This window comes from Emys orbicularis, chromosome 1, assembly GCF_028017835.1.
Source record: "Emys orbicularis isolate rEmyOrb1 chromosome 1, rEmyOrb1.hap1, whole genome shotgun sequence".
NCBI classification, from domain to species: domain Eukaryota; kingdom Metazoa; phylum Chordata; order Testudines; family Emydidae; genus Emys; species Emys orbicularis.
The window spans coordinates 261396808-261423648 of NC_088683.1; the positions used below are offsets into that span (position 1 = coordinate 261396808).

At 41.2% G+C, this 26841-nt stretch overlaps 2 protein-coding genes across 3 annotated transcripts; one reads left to right on the forward strand and one right to left on the reverse strand.

The window, feature by feature from the left end:
- Positions 1-6215: 6215 nt before the first annotated feature.
- ABHD13 (abhydrolase domain containing 13) lies at positions 6216-18959 on the reverse strand. The gene is made up of 2 exons (XM_065422275.1): positions 18925-18959; positions 6216-7388 (listed from the first exon to the last, which is right to left on the reverse strand). The coding sequence occupies exon 2, from the start codon at positions 7351-7353 to the stop codon at positions 6340-6342; it is 1014 nt and encodes a 337-aa protein (XP_065278347.1). The 5' UTR covers positions 7354-7388; positions 18925-18959; the 3' UTR covers positions 6216-6339.
- Positions 18960-19343: 384 nt separating this feature from the next.
- LIG4 (DNA ligase 4) lies at positions 19344-26189 on the forward strand. 2 transcript variants are annotated; one of them, XM_065417453.1, is made up of 2 exons: positions 19344-19426; positions 23431-26189. In XM_065417453.1, exon 2 carries the CDS (start codon positions 23448-23450, stop codon positions 26187-26189), a length of 2742 nt encoding a protein of 913 aa, XP_065273525.1. In that variant the 5' UTR covers positions 19344-19426; positions 23431-23447. The 2 variants fall into 2 exon arrangements, with proteins under 2 accessions (XP_065273525.1, XP_065273526.1); XM_065417454.1 differs by lacking the exon at positions 19344-19426 and adding an exon at positions 20256-20272.
- The last annotated feature ends 652 nt before the right edge of the window (positions 26190-26841 follow it).

The following is a 26841-nucleotide window of genomic DNA, read 5'->3' on the forward strand; positions in this document are numbered from 1 at the left end:
GGATCTTAGTAGTGTCAAGTCATAGTCTCATTTACACACAGCCAGCTCTCCCACTGAGCTGCTACAGTCTTCACGGAACACGGAATACTACGCCCTTGGCACGGCCTTTCATTTTCAAATTTTACAACCAGTTGGCACACTGCATTGTGAGTTACAAAACCTGAAGTCTCTGCCTCCTTGAGAAAGCAGGTGGAGTCAGCACTTTTCTTAGATTAGAGGCAATATACATCCATGGCTCTGTGTATAATGCAGTTGCGGGTGTCTACGCAACCGGCTGCATATTTTTCCATTTTAAAGTTTCTTTATTATTGTGCTCCAGCACCTAAGCTTTTATTTAAAAGCTAAGCCTAAATCTTATGAGTGAAAAGATAATCTTCAAACTGTGCACCAAAAATAAACTCATGCTGCATCATATGCAGAGCTTGCACACAGCATGACAAAATAGCTCAGAGAAAGATGAACTGCTCCCATTAATCAACATTTTGGGAGGGGGAGGGGGAACCTCAACTCTAATGACAAGTTAAAGATCAACATGGTTATTTCACAACTGTTTAGATTAGCAGGGGAAAGGGGGGGGGGGGAAAAATCAAGCTAATGCCCGAGATTTTCCTTTAGTGGTTTTAGGTCACCAATTTGAGAGATTTTTAAAGGAGTCTTTTTTCAGGAAAAATGCTTTGAAAAATAAAACCCCTTTAAAGATGTCTCAAGTGGAGCGCAGAAAACTTTATGAAGCTGTTACAGGCTGGCATGTAACATCTCATTCTACTCAGGTTCCTGTACCATGCAATCCAGCCACTTCTATTACACTGCATTTCTTAAGTTACATGTTTATTCATTTTTCATAGTTAAGACAAGTGTAGGTAAACCATTAACCTTTCAAAAATTAATGCCGAGCTCTTCCATGCATGTGGAATTACTTGCATGTGGAATATGCTTAACATTCAGGGAACTACTGTGCATTGTGTAGGGTTTTTTAAAAAACAAAACAAACAAAAAATACGACATGACTTTTCCTTGCAATTTTCCCTTTTAAATTTCCTTTCTGAGAACTAAACAAGTTAAAATTCTTTTTGCCTGGAAGTTCAAATGGTGAATTTTAAATTCTGTCCTCTAGGTCTTTCAAAAGAAGGTGAAAGACATACCATAACCCTTTTATATCCTGGAGGGGTAATATTGAGGGCAATATTGAGGTAATATAAAAGGGCAAGAAATCCCTCAGTCACTGAGTAATGGTGATGAACAAAACCCCAACAGTAGTTTTCACAGTCTTCTGCAGTAAGTAGGGATTTGCCTATGACATAATATAGTTTTGCAAGCACAGGTTAAAAGCCAAGTATGATTACATAAGCCTGCATAAGATCAAGTATGCCACTGACATTTTAAATTTGTATCTCAGGATGATTAGGTAGTGGAGCTAGTGAAAGTTTTTTGGGAGGATGGAAGACATCTTGTACAGATTTCAGAATGTTTTCACCTTGCTTTTAATCCAGATTAAGAAACTAAATATTCAGACAATCTTTCAGTCTGAAAGAGGAAATATAAGGGGGCGGGGAGAAGAGGAAACCTGAAAAATGTAAAGGTGAAAAAGGGTAGCAGAAGGTCACCGATTATGAGCTGTACTCTGAAAAGCTGAAAACAGGTTAGAGGTCCTAGAAATGGATGCTTGAAATTAATCTACTAACCACCTTGTCAATTATATTTCTGTGCAGTAACAGAACATCTAATATGGGCAATCTGTATTCCATTTACATTCATTTGTTTTGTAAATAAATTGTAAATATTTTACCTGTTAAACAGCAGCAGTTACCAGGCAATCCAAAAAAGCCTAAATTCATTCTGAAGACATATCACAAACTGGAACAAGACATTAATGGCACTTTTAATGTATCAATTTATTGCACGTCAGTACATAAAAATAGAATGTGTTTTGTAAAATCAATTTTATTGTAAAAACCAGATTAGAACGAAAGTGTTTGTAAAAACTGCAATGGTTAGCACATATACTGACACATTTATGCTTAGTGGACAAAATATAGAACTAGAAGTACTACTTCGTAGGATACTTAAACTGAATACTAAAAAATTAAAGAAAATTCATTCCTTGAACATTCAATGACTGACTTTAAATTCAGAACACCAGCTTTATTTAGCTATTGAATATGCTTTAGCTATATAGGCTTCTCTCTTCTGCATGATTCTACTGTAAACTATACAGACAGGACAGCATTATAAGTTGCTCTAAACGGGACACACCAATCGTAGTTTAAACCCGTCCTGTGCAGGAGGCATTAGTTTTATTTTTGGCAAAGTGTCTCTTGCAAATTGGCACATCATTTTTTTAAAATGCACTTGAAGAAAGTGATTTATGAAATATAACTGAAGGTATATCTGCATCTCTTTGCTAACTGAAAGTGTCAAATCATGTAAACTTGTCAAATCTTAGGATTTTAGGGTCAGAGAACTATTCACTTTTACATTTGTCACCATAAGAACATCCAAGGTGACACTACTAATTAGTCAGGAGAGAGAGTGAGAATGAGTGAGTGCATCTACCCTTACAACTGGGAGATTGTCCACAAATATCAAGTCTGCCAAATATGTTTGTGCTGTATTCTTTTACCTGAGAATGGACATGAGGGCACCTATATTAGTCATTTCCCTCCGCTTTGAAAGCACAGCTTATATCTTTGCATTTCACAGTTTCAGAACTAAATATTGGGAATGTAAACATGGGCCAATAGGAAGCATTGTTTCCACTAATTACATCAAGAAATAAAGTACTCTTGCCTGGGGGGGATTTATCACAAGGACACTAGTGGCACAGCTACTCTATTTCGACTCCCAATTCTTTTGACTTCTATTATATATATATATATATATACATATATATATATATACACACACACACACACACACACAGAGAGAGAGAGAGAGAGAGAGACACACACACACACACACACACACACAGAGACAGACAGACAGTTCCTACTCAAGCGTATACTACCATATCTTTAAACCTAAGAGTGACCCCTCTGTAAACCCTGGATCCAGACTACTTAGTCCCTTCTCCCCAAACAAGTCTATGATTGGTAATCGTACAAAATAAGAATATATACTGTTCGCAGTTAAACACTTTATCTTACTGTTATTTTTTGCAAGAGGGAATATTCTACATAGAGGAGCACTGGCAAAGGTGCAATTGACTTAATTACCCTTCAATTTATTTTTCAGTTAAACACAAATGATATAACAGCAGTAATACTTTAGCCAAACGGCAAAGATTCTTCTCAATACCCAACCATAACAGCTGCTTCTCAAACTGAAAATTCAACAGCAAAACACTGGTTTGTCACTGTACAATTTGGAGCCAGAATGAGTGCATTGCTGTAGACAAAAATCTTGACTTGTCAGATGTTCCAACTGGGAAGGATTCCCTCACGGAGGGGGGTGGGGGGGGGGGGAATATTTCTCCACTTTTGTTACCAATAAATAATCACATTGACAACAGTGTAGCATTTACAGAAAACAGAACTTAACAAAATTGGTTTAAGAATTCCCTCACCTGCCCCAGATGGATTTCAAAGCGAAAGGGTAAACTCCTTTTAGAGATTCAGTTTCTCATTCACACTGCTTAACATGACCCTATCCCTATATGGCACAGGAAAGGAGTCTGAACATGTGTATGTAGTTGAAGGAGTAAAAAGGGGAGGGTCAGTATTCAGTTTAATAAATCCTATGAATATAGACACCTCATACCTGGGATAAATATTTATCACAATGTGCAGGTTTTCAGATATATGACTTGAAAACCCACAGTCACTATGGTGATATGGTTTGGTGATCAAGAGTGCATTGCTAAACAGTTCTAGTTTGTCATGATTTCCTGCCCCTTCCCTCCCCACACCAGTTGCTTTTGCAACTATGGGCCCAATTCAACATTCCCTACTCAGATGATACAAGTGTATAAAGAGCCCTTTATGGAGTCAGAGTTTACACTAAAAATACACATTTATGTTCAGCTTTTGCTTTGGAAAGCCATATTTTATATTGGGCATAATTTAATAATAGCCAGATATGACAACTTTTGAAGCAGCTATTTACAGAGCTGAATTTACAACCTTCAACAAATAATCTGCATGAGTGGCTGCTACAATTAAAAGCTTTTTCTTTCAGAACACCAATATTTGTCCCACTTAGAATAAATAAATTATATCTGAGTATTTTCTGTAGGAATTTAGTCAGTTCCAAATCTGTGATGTAGCTGAAATAGTATAACACAAGAACAAAATTTGTGAAAAATATACACGGTCTGATAGGAATATACCAAGTAAACGAACATTATGATCCATTAAATTCTTTTAGCCGTTAAGGTTGCCACTTCTACATCACACAGGAAAAGAAATATACCGCACAACACTGAAATAATTAGAGGAGACAAGGAGAGTTTATAACATTAGGCAGTTCTAATGTTGACTCCAGTCATTTTAAAGGACTTCTGGCTGCAGTATTAAAAATATACTTGTCACTGAGATGGCAGCAATATAGGATATGTCTTTATTAAGAAAAACGAGTAACCACCGTTGAAAACTATTTTCTCTAGTTGAGAAATTTCACCCCTCATGTCCATATTTAATTTGTTGATAACTACATATCCATGTGCAATACCTGTACTTCCATATAATAAAGTAGTCATTAAGGCACCAGTTCAGGAATGCAGCTTTGTTCACTGAAGCTAACGGACCTTGAGCACATGCTTAAGTGCCACTCCTAAACAGGAATGGATTTAAGCATGTGCTGAAGTGCTTTCCTGAATTAGGGCTTAAGAGAATTCAGTCTGAAACAGCAATGGTACAGATTTTTGAACGGAAAATCTTTTTCACAGATATACTTAGTCTGGTTAAAAAAAAAAAGCTATTTGTTGAATAGGCAAACTGCATATCATCTGCAGCAAATGAGTAATTAAACCTAGACACGGTATTTTATATATTTGTACATGTTAACTGAGCAGATGCCAGACAGCTTTGGTATAGTTGTTCAAGCAAGGATCCTCATTCTAGAAGGACAGTCACAATCAGGCTCTTATCTTATTATTCAACACTGTTGACACTAAAGTGGTCACCAATAACTCTTAATGTGACTGGAAGAAATTCACATTTTTGTTGACGGTACTTACAATCTGTCTGCACACTATACAATAAAATTTAAATAAAAAATCCGCAAACAAAAGGCTAAAAGAGTTAATATAAAATGATCTATATTCACTAGAATTTAACAAATCATAAATCTGCTGAGTCTAAATGTTTATGTGGCTTTCTTATCCCTATCATAGAAACCGTACAAATCAAACTCTAATGTTTTAACAGACTACTTGTTTTAGAAGTGTATGTAGAGGGAGTACAGACATGTTTAAGTTCATCAAATTTAAAATCAAATGTAAGTTTATATGTAGCACCCCACCTGCCATCAGTGTTGCTCTTTCTGCTATCCTGACCTACAGACATGGGACACCCTGCCTAAACTGATGATTCTGTTGTGATGCCAACTAATAATGGCTAAGTTGAAGAGCTGTGGACAAACAATTGTTTTGAAAGAAAGAGTTATATTTGGATGGTACATTTTTTCCCCTCTCTTCATCGGTTAATTCTCTTCGCAGATAGCAGGCTGTACAAGGAAAAAACATCTCTTGGCCTTTAGGCATGGACACTCAAATTTGTGAGCACTCCTACAGTAAAAATAATGAAATTAATATAGAAAATTGGCTTTTCCTCTTAACCTTCAATTTGTAATATAACATATGTAACCATAAAAATAATCAGGATTGTACACCCTTAGGTATACGCAGACATTAATGCTATTTACATTACTTAGCATATCTTGCATAACACAGAAATTCAAAGAATAAAACACTATCATGCATGGTATACTTAAACTAAATCCTAGAAGAGAAATATTGTTATGGAACATATTTTGCTAATCATGATTGGCCAAATAGCTGATACATACAGCAGAGAATACTGAAGAGCCTTCTGTCATCTTAAACTAATGTAAATTGTAATAATGTAGTCACAAGAAGTTTTTAACAGCCTTCATTGTATATATCGAACAAGTGGAAGAATAAACAAATCCAAAAAGTGTATGGGAAAGACCTGTAGAACTGTTCACTCATTTACAATGTTGCAAATATAAAAACTATATGGATGATCATAATAGACCTTTCCAAGTTTAATTTCACTCTTTAGGCAAGTACAGACATAATACACATTTAAAAATTGACATTCTTTTACAATTTTTCACAAATCAAGGTACAGTGCAGTTTTATCAGAAAAAAGGGAATATCAATTATATTATTGTTACATTAGATGATGTTTTTGCCATTTCTTCAGGGGAGTGACTCTTTATTACTTCTTTGATGAACTGTTCAAGTGCAGTGAAATAACCTTGACACTGCCAAGTGTCATTGTGAGTTCCATCTGGAAATATTGCCAATCTCTTTGTCCGAGACGGGGATAATTCATAAAGCTGCTTCATCATAACTGGCGGAATTAACTGGTCAGATAGCCCAGAGATGAAGAGAGAAGGCATTCTGCACTGAGAGATTTTTCTGTAGGATAGGTATTGATTTTTGTAGCACCACAAAGGAAGATATCTCATTGGGAAGAAAGAAAACAAAGTGCTGGCCATATGTGGAATGCTAAGAAATGTGTTCTCCACCATTATGGCAGAAATCCTATGGGAATTTTCAGAAGCTAAATGAACCGCCACTGCTCCCCCCAAGGAACGGCCAAAGAGAAAGATTTTTGTTTTATCAAGGTCAGACCTAGTCATCACGTAGTCTAGCACAGCCTCAGAATCTAAGTATAAACCTTCTTCACTTGCTTCTCCTTCACTTTTTCCATAACCTCTATAATCAACCAGCAGCAAATTTACTTTCAAGTTTACCAGCATCAGCAAAGCATTCGGTAACCTGTGACCAATGTTGCCTGCATTCCCGTGAAAATAAATGATAGTAGGAGAATACGCTGCATTGTCCCCAGTGTATCTCAACAGAATAAGATTGAGAAGAACTCCATCTTTGGTTTTGATGAAGATGTTTTCATGTGGTATACCGGTAGGCATAGGAACATAAAGGCGTGAAGAAGAGGGCTGTTCTGGGAAGTAAAGCAGTACATCCTGGAATTTATATAGTATACCTGCTATCGATACAAATATTAACATAAGTAAAGTAATGCCGCCATACAAATGAAAAGTTACTATCAAAGGTAGAAGAGAAATACGGCAGAGACCCCAAGACCATGATGCCAAAGCCAGTAGCCACCTTTCAACAAAGGTCCAAAGCATCCATGACTTTTCCATTGCAGTAGTGAGTGATCTTTTAGTCCATATGTATCCTGCAAAAAAACCCAAATATACATACATAAATATCAAACATGGAAAACAGTCAAGCAAGCATTCATATTCCTGAAGATTATTAGTAAACCATTGCATAAACAAAAGGTAACAACAAACTACTGTTTATTTCATCTTTTATGTAACTGGATCACTTTAATCACTTCCCAAAGTTTAACTGTAGTAATCAGCAGGGCTCCTAGAAATTCATTTGTCATGGAAAACCACGGAATTCGTGTTTTTATACAGAATCTTTAGTTTTGTGAAAAAAACATACATTAGCTACAGTGGAACCCTGTTTATCTGAGCCTCCATTATCCGTCTTAACCGAACCAGGGCTGTGAGCCCCAGGCAGCAGGGATCAGGCTTCAACTGACAGTGGGAGCTCCGCTGCCTGGGGCTGAAGCTCTTTGCCCATTTGCCAGATTATCCAAGTTTTTGATTATCTCATCTGGCCCGGTGCCAATTAGCTCAGCTAAACAGAGTTCCAATGTATATCAATAAAAGACTGTGTTCAACAGATACCTATATATATTGTGGCTAGGAAAACTAAAGTTCAGCATTTCATTTTAATTGCAGAAAAATGCGGATTTTTGTGGGGGGTTTTAAGTCAGAGAATTTTGGTTTTATCATCATGGAAAACTAGGATCTCTGATAATCAGTGAGAAGAGTAAAATAGGCTTTGCAACTCCTAGGAGAATTCTCTTTTGTTTTCATTTGAATACTACTTAGTACTAATAATCCCCTCAAATACAGTGGCTGACAGCAACATTATTCCCACCCAAATTGCAGAACAAAGCATGGGCACACATGGTGATTTGATCAGTTTGTAAAATTGCTTCCTGGGCATTAGCTCTAGGATCCAGAAATAAAAACGATATCACTCTTACTTCCATACCCGTGACAAGTGTCTTCAGTCTTTGACAATTTATACAGAAATAGTCTAATAGACCAACTTCCCCAATACCTTGCAAATGCCTTGCTGCAACTATAGCCCTTAGTTACCTGAAAAAAGTATTATAGCTGGATTAAGATGACCAGATGAAATGGTGAAATTGTGATGGATGCCTACTACTTGTCCCCACCCCCATTTTGTACCTATGCTGCTTAATGCCACAGTTGTTCAGATTCGGTTTAAGATTTCTGCTACCAGCTTTCTAGCCATATTTCCTCCTGATTCATTTGTTACAGGCCATCAAGTGGGAAAGGTATTTAGCAGTATTTGTATCATCATCCACGGTGATGACCTCAGGTGGTTTTAATATCCTACCAGGCTACTGAGAGGTCAGTTGTTTGTACCTCCTTGTGATCAGCAGAAACAATACTGGTTCAGGAGAAGGTCAGGATGCCAAAGCAAGTTCAGGCCCCAATGAGAAAAGTACACCCAGAGATCAAAATGAGGGACAGTGGTCAGTCCATGACATGGGAGTAAACTCTATCCCTCCAACTACTTATCCCAATATATAAACCAGATCCAGAACATAGCCCACTATATGCATTGAGACTGATGCGAACTAGAAGAGTTATAGTAATAATGAGAAGTGGAATTAACCCCTAAAGAGTCCTTATCTAATTACTAAAGACATCTAAGAAAGTCAGTCTGAGTGACTGTCGGCTCCAGATGGGACCCTGTTATGCTGCAAGGGTGATCAGACATCAGCAACAAAACATGCTAGCTCCAACCTGAGGTTCATGCACTAAACAATCTTGGCTTTTGGACAGGATATCGTCCTTAGAGATCACTGCATTCGCTGAATTTCTCTCTAGTTTTATTCTTTTTTCCCCATGTGTGTTTATTCTTATTTCTAGCCTGAGTTCATCTGCAAATTTGCTAATGGAATTCACACTAAACACTCACTGGAAAAGAGTTAACAGATTTCAATTTCCGTGCAGCCACTGAATCACAATACAAGAAAACAGAACCACAAGAGTAGGCACAGAAAAATGTTAAGCACGCTGACTGAAGGACCTGATTGAAAATACCCATGGTTTGGTCTTCAAGTGCCAAGAACTGCAGGGATAATGACAAAGCAGGTGACCATGGTATGGCAGAAAAGCTGTGCTTTTATTCTGCGAGGAAGAAGACATAAATGATTGCCCTTGAAATAAGAAGGAAAGGGACCCCAAAGCCTTTTTTGATATAAGCCATTCACTGGTGAGGGAAATACCTGTGATCCAGTGCATGAGGCTACCATTATTATCATCATCATCATCATCATCATCATCATCATCATCATCAGAAAAAACACAAAGAGAAACAGTCACAGCATAGAGCAAATCTCAAGAACCTCCGGAAGTCATAAGAACGGTTGAATAAACTACATCAGACATCATACTTCACTACCTGACGTCTGACATTCACAAGTGAAACTTTACAGGATGGCAGGCATCCTTCTTGTTTCAATTGTGCGTGCCTTCTTATTGTGATGGAAGCAGCTTTGTGGGCCATCCAAAGTGCTGCGTATACCAGTCTGGGAGCTTCTTCTGTATGCTGTTATTTAAATTGCATAAAACCTTTGTACCAAAGTTTATAATTGCAGTTGCAAAGCCAAGCCAATCTACTCCTCCAACTAAAAGTCAAGAAAGAATACTTTAAGAATTTAATTTAATTAAATCAGGTTTGTCATGTGGCTAAAGTTTTACAGACCTGGAAAAACAGTACTTTAAACAAACAGTACTTTTGTTTAATCTGACAATAAGGAGGGGGGGGGAAGACAGTACAACCATAAAGCCATCTCTTTTCACAATCAGCTACTTGATAGGATATTAAACCCATCTGGGTCCTTGAGTATCTGGTCATCAACATTGTGGTCAGTTGGCAGCAGAGGATTCTTCCCCAGAGTTATCTGAAACTTAACTGGTTCCATCACATGTCCTATTATTGGTGCTCAGCATTACAGCCAGTCAGAATCATAGAAGATTAGGGTTGGAAGAGACCTCAGGAGGTCATCTAGTCCAACCCCCTGCTCAAAGCAGGACCAACAACAACTAAATCATCCCAGCCATGGCTTTGTCAAGCTGGGCCTTAAAAACCTCTAAGGATGGAGATTCCACCACCTCCCTAGGTAACCCATTTCAATGCTTCACCACCCTCCTAGTGAAAAAGTATTTTCTTAATATCCAACCTAGACCTTCCCCACTGCAACTTGAGATCATTGCTCCTTGTTATATCATCTGCCACCACTGAGAACAGCCGAGCTCCATCCTCTTTGGAATCCTCTTTCAGGTAGTTGAAAGCAGCTATCAAATCCCCCCACCCCATTTTTCTCTTCTGCAGACTAAATAATCCCAGTTCCCTCAGCCTCTCCTCATAAGTCATGTGCTCCAGCCCCCTAATCATTTTTATTGCCCTCCGCTGGACTCTCCAATTTTTCCACATCCTTGTAGTGTGGACACAAAACTGGACACAGTACTCCAGATGAGGCCTCACCAATGCCAAATAGAGGGGAATGATCACGTCCCTCGATCTGCTGGCAATGTCCCAACTTATACAGCCCAAAATGCCGTTAGCCTTCTTGGCAACAAGGGCACACTGTTGACGCATATCCAGCTTCTCGCCCACTGTAATCCCTAAGTCCTTTTCTGCAGAACTGCTGCCTAGCCACTTGGTCCCTAGTCTGTAGCAGTGCATGGGATTCTTCCGTCCTAAGTGCAGGACTCAGCACTTGTCCTTGTTGAACCTCATCAGATTTGTTTTGGCCCAATCCTCCAATTTGTCTAGGTCACTCTGGACCCTATCCCTATCCTCCAGCATATCTACCTCTCCCCACAGCCTACGGTCATCCGTGAAATTGCTGATGATGCAATCCATCCCATCATCCAGATCATTAATGAAGATGTTGAACAAAACCGACCCCAGGGGCACTCCGCTTGATACCGGCTGTCAACTGGACATCGAGCCGTTGATCACTACCTGTTGAGCCCGACGATCTAGCCAGCTTTCTATCCCCCTTATAATCCATTCATCCAATCCATACTTCTTTAACTTGCTGGCAAGAATACTGTGGGAGACTGTATCAAAAGCTTTGCTAAAGTCAAAGTATATCACGCCTACCGCTTTCCCCATATCCACAGAGCCAGTTATCTCAGAAGCCGAAGGAGATTGGACAGAAGAGCAGTTTCAGACCCTCCATAATATTAACACCACAAGAGTAAAGGTGGAAGAGATGTCATTAAATTGATACCCAAAGAGTCCAAATAAAAGTGTCCCGTAGGATTTTTAATTTTCCTTCTCTCCCCAAAACCATTTGAAAGCGTGTACACATATGCGGTAATGAAGATTCCTTTTCTGAGCAAAATTGAAATTAAACCCCTGGAAGAGACCCTGTAAGCTAATATGAACGTAAAATCATTTTAAAGAAAGCTACAAATAACATCTTCTTCAGAGAGCAGTACTGCCATCAAGCTGTAAAACGCCATACTACAATACACACACACACAAACTCTAATCTGATCTGCACAATGGAAGAAGAAACAGGCAAAGCTGGATTTCAGAGAGAGAAACCTAGAAATCAGGAGTATAATTTGCTATGGCGCAAAGCAGGCAGTTACCCGCACCCTGCTGACTTTGGACACAGTTAAGCAATAATTGCCTAGCTTTTTTTCATTTGAAAATATTTGGAACACAAAATGTTCTATTTGCTGACACAACTTTGCCTACCCTCTGAAGTGGCGCCCCTGCTACAAATCATTGCGCTCTTAGAATAAAATGGCAAATGCATCTCTGGGAAAGCCACACATTTTGAAACCCATGTTAATTTTGTTTTTGTAAGATAACGGTCATGCTGTCAACACTTAGAAAGGTATCGTTTGAAAGCAAGGAATTTCACACAGAACCATGAGATATAAAACCTTAGTCACAATTTACTTATATTGTATTGTTGATATTTGAAGACTAAAAGTACACTTATTTTTGGTAGATATACATACTCAAAATTGGATAACTAAACTATGATTTAAAAATCACAGCAACAAAAATGTCCACCCTGGAAATTAAATTCAGCTAGAAATAGAAAATAATTTTTGCACCGTTAAACAACTGCTAGCTGGGAGTAGAGCAAAACCTTATGGACATCCAACACTGAGTTCTCAAGATGTTTAAAACCAACTTCAATATGAGAAACACTTGTATCAAAAGTTTCTCTCATAGAAATACAACATAGCCCAGAATACAACTAGAGCTGCTAGTTATAGAAAAAGCAAAGAAGGCTTAGAGCTTCTCTACCTTCCACAATGTAGCTTTTAAAGAGTCATTTAAAGTCAGTTTAAAAGTTTCTTGTTCAAAGAAATTTAAACATTCAAACAATATTATATAAAAGAAGCCAAATACATCCCACTTTTCTTATGCTAATAGACCCTTTGAAGCCAAGGAGGCTACCCTTCTGAAAAGCAGAATTTGGCCTCAAATTCCAATTTTTTGGAGGGTAAAAGCAACTCTAAATTTTAAGATTTTTTTTTTTAAAAGTAGTGCTTTAGTGTTGGCCTTCTTTAATTGCTAGTGTTTTAGCTAAGAGTTGAACTAATCTGCTATGTCCATGGGCCTGATCCGACAAGTTTAATGTTGCTTTTCCTGTTGCCATATGAGAGAGCCCAATGAAATTCATGCTGAACACCTGCAAATCTCATCTCGCAGGATTGAGACCATTTTTCTCTCTCTTTTCAGATTTATATTTTAATGATTTTTCAAATAGTACTATATTAACATTAAGATGAAGTACATTAAGTCTTAAAAAAATTCCTTAAAACATAATTAACATTTACTGAGACTGGTTTTTAAATCAGTTTACAGTAAAGTGTCTTAAGACCCAAGATAATTCAATGTTGAACAAGAGCACACTTGCTGCAGTTTTCCTGAGAGTTTTTAAAGTAACTGAATGCCACATATGAATTCCTCCTCAGGCCTGTGACTTTTCTGCATCCAGGCCTTTATGTTCTCTCTGCCAAATATCACAATTTTGCCTGGCCTACATTCAGAGCATGGGAAGGCTGGGTGGAGTGCATATTTTAAATACATTATGAGCTGTTAAGTAATTATAGCAAGTGCACTAGTATTACAGCTAAACCTCATTAATTCAGTGTGAATCCTTGAAAGATTCAAAGAACAGCTATTAAATTACACTCCAAAAAGCTCAGTAATTCCACCCCACTGCAAAAACATGTCCTAAAAACCCTCTACTATTCTTACATTTATTTACATTTTGAGAGAGAGGGGAGACTATCACACCTTAACTCCAGTGACATGTAGAATAAAAACACCATGCAATAATTATCTTGTTAGCTTTACATTATATATAACCCTTGAAGATATAAAGCCCAATTTAGATTTCAAGTCTCAATTTCTGTTCCATCATACTCAGGGATCCCACAAAAATACTTTAAAAGAGGCTTGGGTGATAGTGGAGAGGACAAAGCAAGGTTTATGAAAACAAAATAAACCTTGAAAATTACGCTTTATACCATCTCATTTTCTGAAGATAATTATTTTAATGATGAGGCTATCTGCATGGGGAAATTTACAAAAAAAATTCTAACAGCTACAGTCTTTGCAAGTAAAAGCAAAATATACTTTACCGAAAAGTAATCATCCTATTGTACAGCTGTTCAATTTTTTCAGTCAACATGTCAAAAGCCTCCCTTAGTGTTTGTATTTATATCATGGATACTCATAGGGGAATTCTGCGCCACAGCGCATGTGCATAATTCATGTGCCACACACAATTTGTATCCCCCTGCAGAAAATAACTTCTGCCGAAAAGTTGCTGCAATTACGCCTTTTGCCCACCAGGGGTTGCTGTGGCACTAGAACACAGCAGCCGCTCCGGGGCCCTAGCCAGCTGCGATAAGAAGGAGAAGAGGCTGCCTTCCTGGCAGCGCAGCACCCTGCCAGTGGGGCCAAGTCAGGAGACAGGGTATATAGGGTGAGAGGGGGGAAAACAGACAGCGTGAGGCACATGGGGATGCTGGGGGGGTCACAGCCTGGAGTTAATAAGGGTTAGTCGGGGAGGACAGACTGGGGAAGGGGCTGAATGGGAATGGAGGTGCAGGGCCACATGGGGATGGGGAGAGGGAGTGCAGGACCGGATGGGGGTGGCTGAGTGAGGGGACAGGGAGACATGGGTGTGATGGGTTCTCCCTTGGGGTGCCACCTGGAACTGGGGTACCACTAAGCCCCCCTCACCCACCAACCTGGACTCACTTTACACTGTACTGCTGTGACCTGCCTGCCAAGCCTTCTCCCAGGCTCCAGCCTGCACTTTCACCAACACACATACAGGTAGGGACACACACACAGCTGCAGTTACATGCAGACGCTGTGATCAGCTCTGCATGGGAAGGCTCTAGCTAAGGAACTTCTCAGCTACTCAAGCACGCACCCTCCCCCTCTGGCATGTAAACCCAAAATTATACCATCTTCTGCTGCACAGAGAACTGTACAGCATAAGCTCATGAAATTCACCCCCTCCCTCAATGTGGAGAGGAAATATGCAACAGCTTTCTGCCCTGAGTTATGACTCCCACACATTGGCTTTTAGACAAAGCAAAAACAAGTTTATTAACTATAAAAGGTAGATTTTAAGTGATTATAAGGGATAGCAAACAGATCAAAGCAGATTACCCAGCAAATAAACAAAACATGCAAACTAAGCTTAATATACTAAAGAGATTGAATATGAATAGCAGATCCTCATCCTAAGCGATGATACCAGCAGGCTGCAGATTCTTAAGGGGCAAGCTGCATTAATTTACAGTTTAAAATCCCCAGGTGTTCCATTCACAGGCTAAAAATCCCTTTAGCTGGGATCCAGCACTTCCCCCAGTATAGTGTCTCTGTTCTACAGGTGTTTCCAAGAGTCTCTTTGGGTGGGGAGTCAGTCAAGAACCATGATGATGTCACTCCTTTGCCTTAAATAGCTTTTGCATATGGTGGGAACCCTTTGTCTCAAAGCTTGGTTCCCACGTCAGTCAGTGGAAAAACACTGGTATCCCAAGATGGAGTCCAGCACCAGGTGACCTGATCGCATGTCCCTGTAGGGTCACAGCAGCCATAACTTGGATGCTGTTTGTAGGGTCCTCAGGAAGGCCCTCAGGTGGGAGATAAGCTTATTTTAAGGCCTATTGTTGTCTCCTAATGGCTTATTAACCTGAATGGGCCCTTCCCAGCCAGCCATCTAGACTGACAATTTTTTGCCTAGTGGGCGTTCCCCAAATGTAAACACATTTGTAATACAGATATATAGTCAATATTACTAAAATTGGATACAAAAATGATACATGCATACAAATAGGATAATTATATTCCATAAATCATAACCTCTCACATGACCTGATGTATTTTATTCAAGATAGAATTATGCCATAATCATATCATAATAATATCTCTATGAAAAATATGGGGTGCAGTGTCACAATGGGGACAGGGAAGGGGGTGCAGAGATACATGGGGATTGGGAGGGAGCTGGCTGAGGGGATGCAGGGACACATGGCGAGAGTGGGGAGGGGGCACAAGGACACATGAGAATGGGGACGGGGTGCAGGGACACATGGGGGTGGGGGAGTTGGTGTCTGAGTAGGGGTTGAGGGACACAGGGGAGATGGGGGTGCAAGAACACATAGGGGTGCAGAGACACATGGGAACAGTGGCAGATGTGCCTGACTGAATGGGAAAGGCTAGGGGTACACCAGGGTCTGCATGGGGGAGGCTCCCTAACAACCCCTCCCTGCCCTCCAAAAAATCTGTTCCATATTTCTCCCACCCACATTCAACAACCCTCCAGGCTCCTTCCCTCTCCCTCAGCCCCTCCGTTACCCCGACTTCCCCAACAGTGACTTTGCACTGTTTCTCAGGGGGCACAAAATACGGTTCTGTATTGTAGTTTAAATGAATTATGCAAAGTTCTATACTTATATGCTGAGTAAGGAATCTGTCAAAAAACATTTCCTCAATATTTTTTTATCTTCTGTATGGTTACAGACATACTTGCTGGCAGGTATTTTGAAATAAATGACCAAGAATAATTGAAACTGGTGTGATTATACTGTGTTATTTTGATAATTTAAATATGCAGAATTTTAAAATATTGTATGTAGAATTTTTAATTTTTTGGCACAGAATTCCCCTAGGAGTAAATCATGGAGCCAAACAGTTATTTCCTTCAGTGTCTTACAGACTCTAACAACATTCCCTTTCAAATACTGAATTTCAGCTCACCAATATTTCCTCCTTTCCCCAAATATGACAAATAGGTCAATATTATCTTTAAGTACAACTACCTTTAAGACATTATCCATTTATATTATTTTCCATCTGTAAATGTGAGTGCCCTATGAAGGAAGGTAAGTATTGTCCTCATTTTACAGACGTGAAAACTAGGAAACAGAGGAATAAGGTGACTTGTCTAAGGGTGACCGAATGGGTTACTGGAAGAGCTAAGAAGACAACTTCAGTCTCCTGGGCCAGTGGATAAGAAACTGAATTCTATTGTCTACACGTGCCTCCTTCCCACTCCCGGATAAATATTAGCCCTTTATAACCATACTAAAAGTGGTTGCTTGTCATGGCCAAAAAAAAATCCAAATGATTTTAGTTAAAGAGAGAAGTCATGGCCCACAATGTTTCAGGTAATAGTACATTGTTTCTCTTGGAAAACTATGACCAAGAGACAAATGTCTTACTTTATCAAAAAATTCTTAAAACAATTTAATATTTGAAATTTTTACACTACGCACACATTCTATTACATTGGCCAAAACAGAGTCTGGGGTAACAGGAACAATGAAACAAATATCTAAAATTCACTTTTTTGTTATGGAAATCTCAGCTCTGACTGACATGCAGACCTCAAAATCAGTAATCCTTAATGAGCCTTCAAAACAATATCTTTGTGAATATGTTAGTAGTTTCTTGAAGCCAACTGTTCTTGACTAGCAGTTAAGTAGTAATATCTAAGAGTTTAGTAATGCAAACAGAAAATATGTATGAGATATTGGGTACCTGCAAGACAGTCACAAAGGCAATTTAATTGGCTGGTTGGATATACTCCTGGCACAGGGGAATACCAAGATGGCATAGTGTCAGTTCTATGCTACCTCCATCCCAATGCCAGCCTGGGGATGAGGCTGGCTGAAAGAGAACTTGACCCCTTTTTGCTATTATAGACCCGTGGGAGCCACTACAGCCTGCACAATTTAGAGCAGTTTGAGACCACTCTCCATTGCTTCTCAGACCTAGACTGGTACCTGACAGTCACATACATTGCTCATAGCCACGTTTGCAGTCCCATACCCCACAAGCTGCACTGGACACTGAACCCAAGATCTGGCTCACCAGGTATTAGGGTTCTAAACTTAAACATTTATTTTTGAAATCATTGAGTTTTGCAAGCTTTGTAATTTTGAGTAATTTAAAAAAAGACCATTTCTCTCTCAAATTATTTGGGAAGATTTTAAGAGGCACACAGTAAACGCTGGTGGTCCTAAAAATTAGACCTACTTACTTTGCTGCTGCAAGTTACTTTCTTAACACTCTTGCTCTGCCCATCAACCTCAATTATTGTATGCCAGAAAGTTCTCAAACTTACAAAATACTATTTGGTTTCACTGAGGGGGAGAAAATCCCAAGACATCTGAAACTTTTAACAAATCACATACCGTAAAATGTATATAGTTTCTAGTAAGTAGTGTATGTGTTGGACAGTTTATTAAATTTAAGCTGTACAATAAATGTGAGGATCTTGTGGAAATCAGCTACCTTAATGCATAAGTGAAAAGAAATAACTTTTAAGAATATTTAAGCATAAATGCAGCACGAATGACTATCCAACTGTTTAGTAAAATAGGTAATTAACTAAACTGAGCTACACATCTGACCTTTGATTACTTAATTTATCAAGCTTGCATTATTAATTTATTATTATTAGATAGATTTAATACATCCGGAAAAAGCATCTTGTGTCCCGCTGCTTTTCCTCCTCTTTCCTGCCGTGCCCTCCTCACACACAGACGCTTTGTCTACACACTTCCTCCCGGTCACTCATGTTCGTTGCGGGTTTCCCGGAGTGACGCTCCAGTCCGCGCACACAGACAGGGAGAGCGGAGTTATCTGGCGACTCCGCATCATTCTGGCCCAGGAAAAAAAATCCCGACCGAGCCTCACGTGGGCGGGCGCAGAACAGGCACCGAACTGCCCTACGGCCGAGACACTGGCCCGGCCCCGCCGCACGGGGGCTGCGAAGCCTCCGCTACCGACCCAGCGTGGCTCAGCCACGGCAGCCCCGACCCAGTCACCAGCAGAGCCCGGGGACGGTGCAGGGTCCGCCCGGGGGAGGCTCGCTGGGCTCCGATCTGCGGGTCTCGGCAGGAGCCCGCCCAGCACCAGGCACCGAAAGCCGGGGGGGGGGGGGGGGGGGGGGAGGGCTCCCTCCTCCAGTGACAGGCGGGGGGAGGGGCCGGGGCAGCCCTGAGGTGGCTCCCAGCAGCAGGAAGACGCCCCCCCGGCAGCGCCACGCTGCCCTCGCGCCTCCCCGCGTGTCTCTCACTCACTCAGACGCGCCGCGCTGCCGGGACCGCTCCCAGGCTGAAATCGGGCTCGGCGGGGCCCCCGCGCCTCATTCTCCCCCGCCGCGCTCGCTCGGGCCAAAGCCGGGACTTCCAACTTCAACCACCGCCGCTTCCGGGAACGAAACCACCACCGCGGCCACTTCCGCTTCCGGGATCAAGGGCATCATTGTGGTGCCTCCCCCGACCTGATACTAGGACAACGAACTATTGCGTAGGACGGGGGGAGGGAAGTGGAACGGGACCACCATCCCTTTCTTCCTGGGATGAACCAACCCACGGGGGCAGAGGAGGGTGTAAGAGCTATTCCCGCCAGGACTAAACCACTGCGGGCGGGGAGGGGTCCGCGACCTGGCGTCGTCGGGAAACTCCTTCCCTCCCCCCCACATCTTCCGAATGGGCGGGTCCGATGAACGAGTTTCCGGGTCGGTGTGTGGCCCCCAGTGACCTGTAGTGGGGCAGGAGCTGGGCTCGTTGCCGGTGGTGGGTGAGTTGGGCTGAAGGGGGGGGCGGGGTCAGGGTCTGCGCTGGGGCCGTTGTGACGCAGCCGCGTTACCCGTACTGGCTGCTGGGTGTGTAGGTTGAAGCCCCCCCCATCCCCCGCCAGGGCAGGGATCCCCCGCTGCTCCCCCCCACCCCCAGTCCGAGTCGCCCCTTTGGCAGGGACCCTGTGATTCCTCCCCTACCAAGAACCCCACAGCTGGGGGAGGGGTGTCCTCATGACCCCCCCCCCCCCATGCCAGGTCCGCCATCACGCCCCTCCCCCTGGGCAGGGGCTCTGTGTGCACCCGTCTCTCCCCTCACCCCACTGTTGTTATCGTATTATTATTATTTGTAAATAATGCAGGGGGTCAGTGTGTTGGGAGCATGAGCAGGGGTGGGATGGGCGATTGTTATGCTGGGAAGTGTTCATGGTGCCATCATCTGGTTGTTCGCTGGGCAGACAACTTTTGAAGGTGATTGAAGCCCTGGCTGTGCTAAAAACAAGAGGGCAGTGGGTGCTGTGTGTCCCTGATTTCTCCCTAGATCAAGAGGCTTTTGGTCACTTATGCCTAGAACATTCTCAGTAGTTTTGAAATTGATCGGATGCAACATTGCCTCACCCACTCAGCTTGACCGCATTTCTGCCTGTCTGTGTGTAATATCTTTATGGGACCAACTTCTGTTGGTGTGAGAGAGAGAGCTGTTTACTCAGCGCTCTTCTTCAAGTCTGTGTAAGCTCAAAAGTTTGTCTTTCACCAACAGAAGCTGGTCCAGTAAATGATGTTATCTCACCCACTTTGTCTCTCTAATATTCTGGTACCAACACAGCTATAACAACATCAAGCGGAATGTAAGACCTTGCAAGCTTGGCTAATTATTATTAATTTGTGTTGCGGTGGATTGGGCCCCAAGGTGCCGAGTGCTGGACACACAACACAGAAGGTCGTTCTTGTCCAAAGATTCTCAGGGTATGTCCACACAACAGATTAAGCCTGGGTCTGAGCCTGGGCTCAAGAAAAACCTTCTGTGTGTCCACACTGCAGTTGTGCTAAACTAGAGCTCAGACCCAGGACCCTGCAGGGTAGGAGGGTCCGAGCCCATGTTAAGCCAGGACCTAGGGTCCCTATTGGTTTCCTATGTACATGTGGCCCTGGCTTGACTAACAACTTGGAAGTCCTACAGATGTATCTTGTGGTTCCTGGCAGCAGAGTGACTGCGCTGCAGATAGCCAGCGCAGCGGGCCAGAAGCACTATTACTGCCTGGCCGAGTCCGCTCTCCCTTCCTCCTCTTCCCTCCATCTCCTATTCGCTGCTGTGTGGAACTTGCCCAGAGCAGGGAGCAAAGTTTCAAAGTGGGAGTCAGCTTCCAGGATGTTGGGGCTCATTCCCGGGCTAGGCTGAGCTGGGAGCTCTACTGCTTTCCCTCCCTTGCAGGGCAGTGGTTGGTCCCTGCTCTACTCTCTGGCCCTTGCTCCAGTGCTCCCCCAGCCTTCCCTGGGGCTGTAGGGGCGGGGGGGGTGCCCAGGTTGTGTGCACTTTCAGGACTATGAGTGGAGCCCCAAAACTTGCCCGCAGCGGTGCCTGCAGCTCCGGCTCCTCGCTGAAGCATGGAGCTTTCCTGAAGCAGGGAGTAAAATTGACAAAGTGGAGTGGCTCTTAACTGCTGGAATGTTGGGGATCATCCCACTCTGAGCTGCACTGAGCCAGGAGGTTTACTGCTCCCCCTCCCTACAGGGCAGTACTTGATCCCCGTTCTGCTCGTTGGCCCTTGCTCCCGGGCTTCTCTTGCTCTCCCTGGGGCTGTGTGTGTAGGGACACCCAGGCTGTATGCACTGTCAGGGTGGTGAGTGGGAAACAGCCCCAAAACTTCCCTGCAACCTCCTGGGGTACAGAGGGGGCAGGGATAAGGGATCCCCACAGAGTGCTGGAGAACACTGCACCCCAAGCCCTGGGGATGTACTTAACTGTTCTGCAGTCAGCAGCAGCCAGGCTCGGTGGGGAGAGGGGTGTCTTTTTCCTCTGATACCTTCATTTTATGTCAGACTTCAAAACAAACAGGAATTAATGAACAAATAAACACACCTTCATTGAACATCCAGTTTTAAAAATTAAGAATTGCAAAGTTTAAGTTTAATAGTTGACAGGCCTGGAGACGGATGTCCTAATTATACTCAGAACAGGTGCACGTGGGGATTTTCATGCCAATATGACTCAGCCTAGAGCTATAGAGCCCAATTCTCAGATTAGATGATAGTTCAGTATAAAGCCTTCTCAAACTGCAGTCAGTCTACTGACACAGCCACCAAAGGAGCTAATTATGTGGTTTGTGTACTCGTGCTCCTTGTGGCCATGAGTCCCATCAATAGCACCACTGCAGTTAGGAAACACAATGGGCAGTAGAGTTTTCCCACAATGCACGTGTTCCTAGGGCTAGAGTGTCGATACTGGGGAGTGGGGGCTCTGGATACTATGACTTGGGATTGCACACTGCAGTGTGGATGCCAGAGCCCTAGGTTGGAGCATGAGTCAGAAAATTATTAATCTGCGGTTAAAATGCAATGTAGATGCTCAAGCCCCAGGTTCCATGACACGGGTCAGCTGACTCAAGTCCCACTAACACTAGGCTTACATTGCTGTGTAGATGTAGCCACAGTGTAAGACCAGAGATAATAGGCATATACATCCAACAGACGGGGGGGAGGTGTATATGTGTGTAGTTGTAATAATGCATGATTGTAGTGCTCCAACTCCCTAACCACTTGTCCACTAGTAAAGAGTAAAAGTTGAATCCTACTGTTTTTTGTGCCGGAGTCAAAATTCCACTCCCCAAATAAAGAACATCTTTAATCGCTATTAGTGTCCCCAAAAATAACTTGGCACTGGAAAAATACAGAGCAGGGAGTGGACATGCAGATTTCTGTGTCTCCTTCTTCAAAGTTGGGTTTTAGGTGATGGAATTAGGGGCCTTGGGTGCCAAACTTGGCAGGATGCATCATTTTCTGTTGGGCTGTGGCTTTTAGCCATGCCTCAACTTGATCGATAGTAACTACCTAAGAACCATCTAATCATGTACTACTAACCTGCACTATATTTAAATCTGTCACAGAGATGCAAGACTGTAATTCATTACTGTCCCTTGAACCATCTGATACCTCAGTTTAATTGAAAATAAGAAAAGATTAAATATCATAGACAGTCCTATTATATGATGCAAGATTTTCTCTCAAGTATGGGAGTCTGAATAGAAGGGAGAGGATGGTTTGAGGCTAAGGCTAGGTGGCAGGAGATCTTTGATCAATTTGAAGGTCTGCCACAGACTTTTATGTGTCCTTGGGTTAATGGGACTTATGTTCCTAAGTGCCTCAGGATATGTCTACACTATAAGTGCAATGGCAGCACAGCTGTAAATGCTGCAGTTATGCCGCTGTAGTGTTGACACTCACTTTAGTGACACAAGAGGTTTTTCTATTGCTGTAGGAAAATCTTCCCCTCAAGAGGTGGTAGGTCATCCTAACTATGTTGAACAGATCATGAAATTTTTCATAACCCTGAGCGATGTAGCTATGTTGACCTATGTTTTAGGTATAGACCAAGCCTTAGTAACTTTTGATAACGGCCCTTATGCTCCTAAATCACTTAAGCACTTTCAAACATTTTACCTGTAATCTCATGGTATCTCTCCGTTCCCCATCAGTACAAATTAGATAATATTTCCTTTTTCCATCCTTTTAACTGTCTTGTCAATGTAAAATTTATTCTCTTCAGGGATTTACAGCCTTTTTTTTTTTTACAGAGCCTATCACAAGGGGGCCCTGATTTCAGTTGGGGTTGTGGGGTGGTATTGTAATATAGATGATGATGATAATGGTAGTTAAACTAAGTGTAGAAATATCTACTGATGGTTCTATGCAAAAGTAATTTTTAAAAACCTACCTAATTCTTTTGAGAAATAGGGCAATTTGGTGGTATGTTTTCTTTCACTTGAAATATTTTTGGTTTTTTTAATAGTGAAAAAGTGAATCCTGATGTCTTCCACACCTACTTCACAATCGTCCCCTAAACGAACTGTGGCATCAGTAGTTCCTTTTGCAGATCTGTGTTCAATTTTAGAACGAATACAGAAATGTAAATCCCGGCCAGAGAAAACCAAGTATTTTAAGGAATTTTTAGATTCATGGAGGAAATTTCATGATGCTCTTCATAAAAAAGAGAAAGATGTCACAGACTCTTTTTATCCAGCAATGCGACTTATTCTTCCACAACTGGAAAGAGAGAGAATGGCTTATGGAATTAAAGAAACCATGCTTGCTAAGCTCTATATTGAACTGCTCAATTTACCCAAAGAAGGAAAAGATGCCCTAAAACTTTTAAATTATAGAACACCTACTGGCTCACATGGAGATGCTGGAGACTTTGCAATGATTGCCTATTTTGTATTGAAACCGAGGTGCCCAAAACAAGGCAGACTGACCATACAACAGGTGAATGAGCTGCTGGATTCAGTTGCTAGTAATAATGCTGCCAAAAGGAAGGACCTAGTAAAGAAAAGTCTTCTTCAGTTAATAACTCAGAGCTCAGCACTTGAACAGAAGTGGCTGATCCGGATGATTATAAAGGATCTAAAACTTGGTGTTAGTCAGCAAACCATATTTTCCCTTTTCCATCCTGATGCTTCTGAGTTACACAATGTCACAACTGACCTGGAGAAAGTTTGCAGACAACTGCATGACCCTTCTGTATCACTCAGTGATGTTTCCATCATGTTGTTTTCTGCCTTTAAACCTATGCTTGCTGCCATTGCTAATGTCCAGCAAATTGAGAAACAAATGAACCACCAAAGTTTTTACATAGAAACTAAACTAGATGGTGAACGTATGCAGATGCACAAAGATGGAGATGTATACAAGTATTTCTCCCGTAATGGGTTTGATTATACTCAGCAGTTTGGTGCTTCTCCCCTCGAAGGTTCATTAACTCCATTTATTCATAATGTGTTTAAAAATAGTATACAAAACTGCATTCTTGATGGTGAAATGATGGCCTACAATCCCAATACACAAACTTTTATGCAGAAGGGAAGCAAATTTGACATAAAAAGAATGGTAGATGATTCTGATCTGCAGACATGCTTTTGTGTGTTTGATGTTTTAATGGTTAATGATCAGAAGTTGGGTCATGAGATACTAAGCAAAAGATATGAGATTCTAAATGAGCTGTTTACACCAATAACAGGCAGAATACACATAGTGAATAAAACACAGGCTAGCACCAGGAAAGAAGTAGTTGATGCTCTAAATGAAGCAATAGATAACAGAGAAGAAGGAATCATGATAAAAGATCCTATGTCCATTTACAAGCCAGACAAACGTGGGGAAGGCTGGTTAAAAATCAAACCAGAGTATGTCAATGGGCTCATGGATGAACTAGACCTATTAATTATTGGTGGTTACTGGGGAAAAGGTTTGCGTGGTGGCATGATGTCTCATTTTTTGTGTGCTGTTGCTGAGACTTCCCCTCCTGGTGAAAAACCATCTGTCTTTCATTCTATTTGTCGTGTTGGTTCTGGTTACACTATGAAGGAGCTATATGATCTTGGTTTGAAATTGGCCAAACACTGGAAGCCTTACCGTAAAAGAGATCCTCCTTGTAATATTTTATGTGGAACTGAGAAGCCTGAAGTCTACATCGAGCCTTGTAACTCAGTCATAGTTCAGATTAAGGCAGCGGAGATTGTTACTAGTGATATGTACAAAACTGATTGCACTTTGCGATTCCCTCGAATTGAGAAAATAAGAGAGGACAAAGAGTGGCATGAATGTATGACTTTGGATTTCTTAGAACAGCTCAGAGGTAAAGCATCAGGGAAGCTAGCATCTAAGCACCTTGATATGGGTGATGATGAACCACAAGAAAAGAAACGGAAAACTGTACCAAAGGTTAAGAAAATAATTGGAATCATGGATAATTTTAAAGCCCCTGATCTTTCCAATGTAAATAAGATTTCTAATATATTTGAAGACGTTGAGTTTTGTGTTATGACTGGAACAGAAAACCATTCAAAATCTGAACTGGAAAGTAAAGTAGCAGAAAGTGGTGGTAATGTGGTACAAAACCCTGGACCAGACACTTACTGTGTTATTGCAGGAATTGAGAATGTCAGAGTAAAGAATATTATATCTTCCAACAAGCATGATGTTGTGAGAGCAGAGTGGCTTTTACAGTGTTTTGAAATGAAAATATTTGTACCATGGCAGCCTGCCTTCATGATTCACATGTCTCCAGATACAAAACAACATTTTGCATGTGAATACGATTGTTATGGTGACAGCTACACAGCAGATACAGATGTGACCCAACTAAAGGAAGTATTCTCAAGAATTAATAATAAAAATGATAAGAAGATGCCTCTGGACATGATTGCTGACTTAGAAGAACGTTATTTGTGGAATAGCTCTCCACTCTGTATGTTCAGGCAAAATACCATTTATCTTGACCTTTATGCTGTTGTTAATGACCCCAGTACCAAGACCCATGGAACAATGCTATCAATTAGAGCTTTGGAGCTCCGTTTTCATGGAGCAAAAATAGTCTCACAGCTAAAGGAGGGTGTGTCCCATGTAATTATGGGAGAAGATCATACCCATGTGAAAGAGATAAAAGCACTTAGGAGAACATTTGAGAAAAAATTTAAAATCCTATCTGAGCTGTGGGTAACAGATTCAATAAAGGAGGGGAAGTTACAGAATGAAAATCCATACCTAATTTAAAGCAGGTTTTAACTAGAAGTAAAGGCATTCTGATTAACTTGGTGGATTTAAGATTTGCTGAGGTCCTTCTGCATGTTTCCAGGTGTATACCTAGCCTATGGTTAAAGAGTAGCTCTAATTTTTATATATTGGAAAAGGAAAGGTAGCATCTCCTGTGCTGGGGAAGGAGGGAAAGACTTCAGACTACATTACACTGTGGGAGGAAATGTCCAGTGCTAAAGAAATAATTACATGCTTTGTGTTTTACAAAGATCTTCCATAGGAGATTGTTTTACTTATAGCTATGAAGATAATCTTGTACCACTGACAAAACTTGCCTTTATGTAAATACTGGCTATTTTATACCGTTTGATCTTTCTGAGGTGTGAGATTGAACTTTTAAATCAATAATATTTAAAGAGAATATGCTATTGAATAATGAAATTACAAAAAGCCTCTTAAACCAAAGCATTAACACAGTTAAATATTTTTATACAGTTCTACATTAATCATTGAATAACGATAGTACTATATGAATTTTAACATTCTGAAGTAGATATTCAACATATGTTGGAAAACTTTCAGAATCTATGCTGCGTGTAAATTTAGAGAAAGTGAGTTTCATGTATTTTAAGGATATTTTTTTCAGTAGTTTAAAACAGATCTGTAGAAC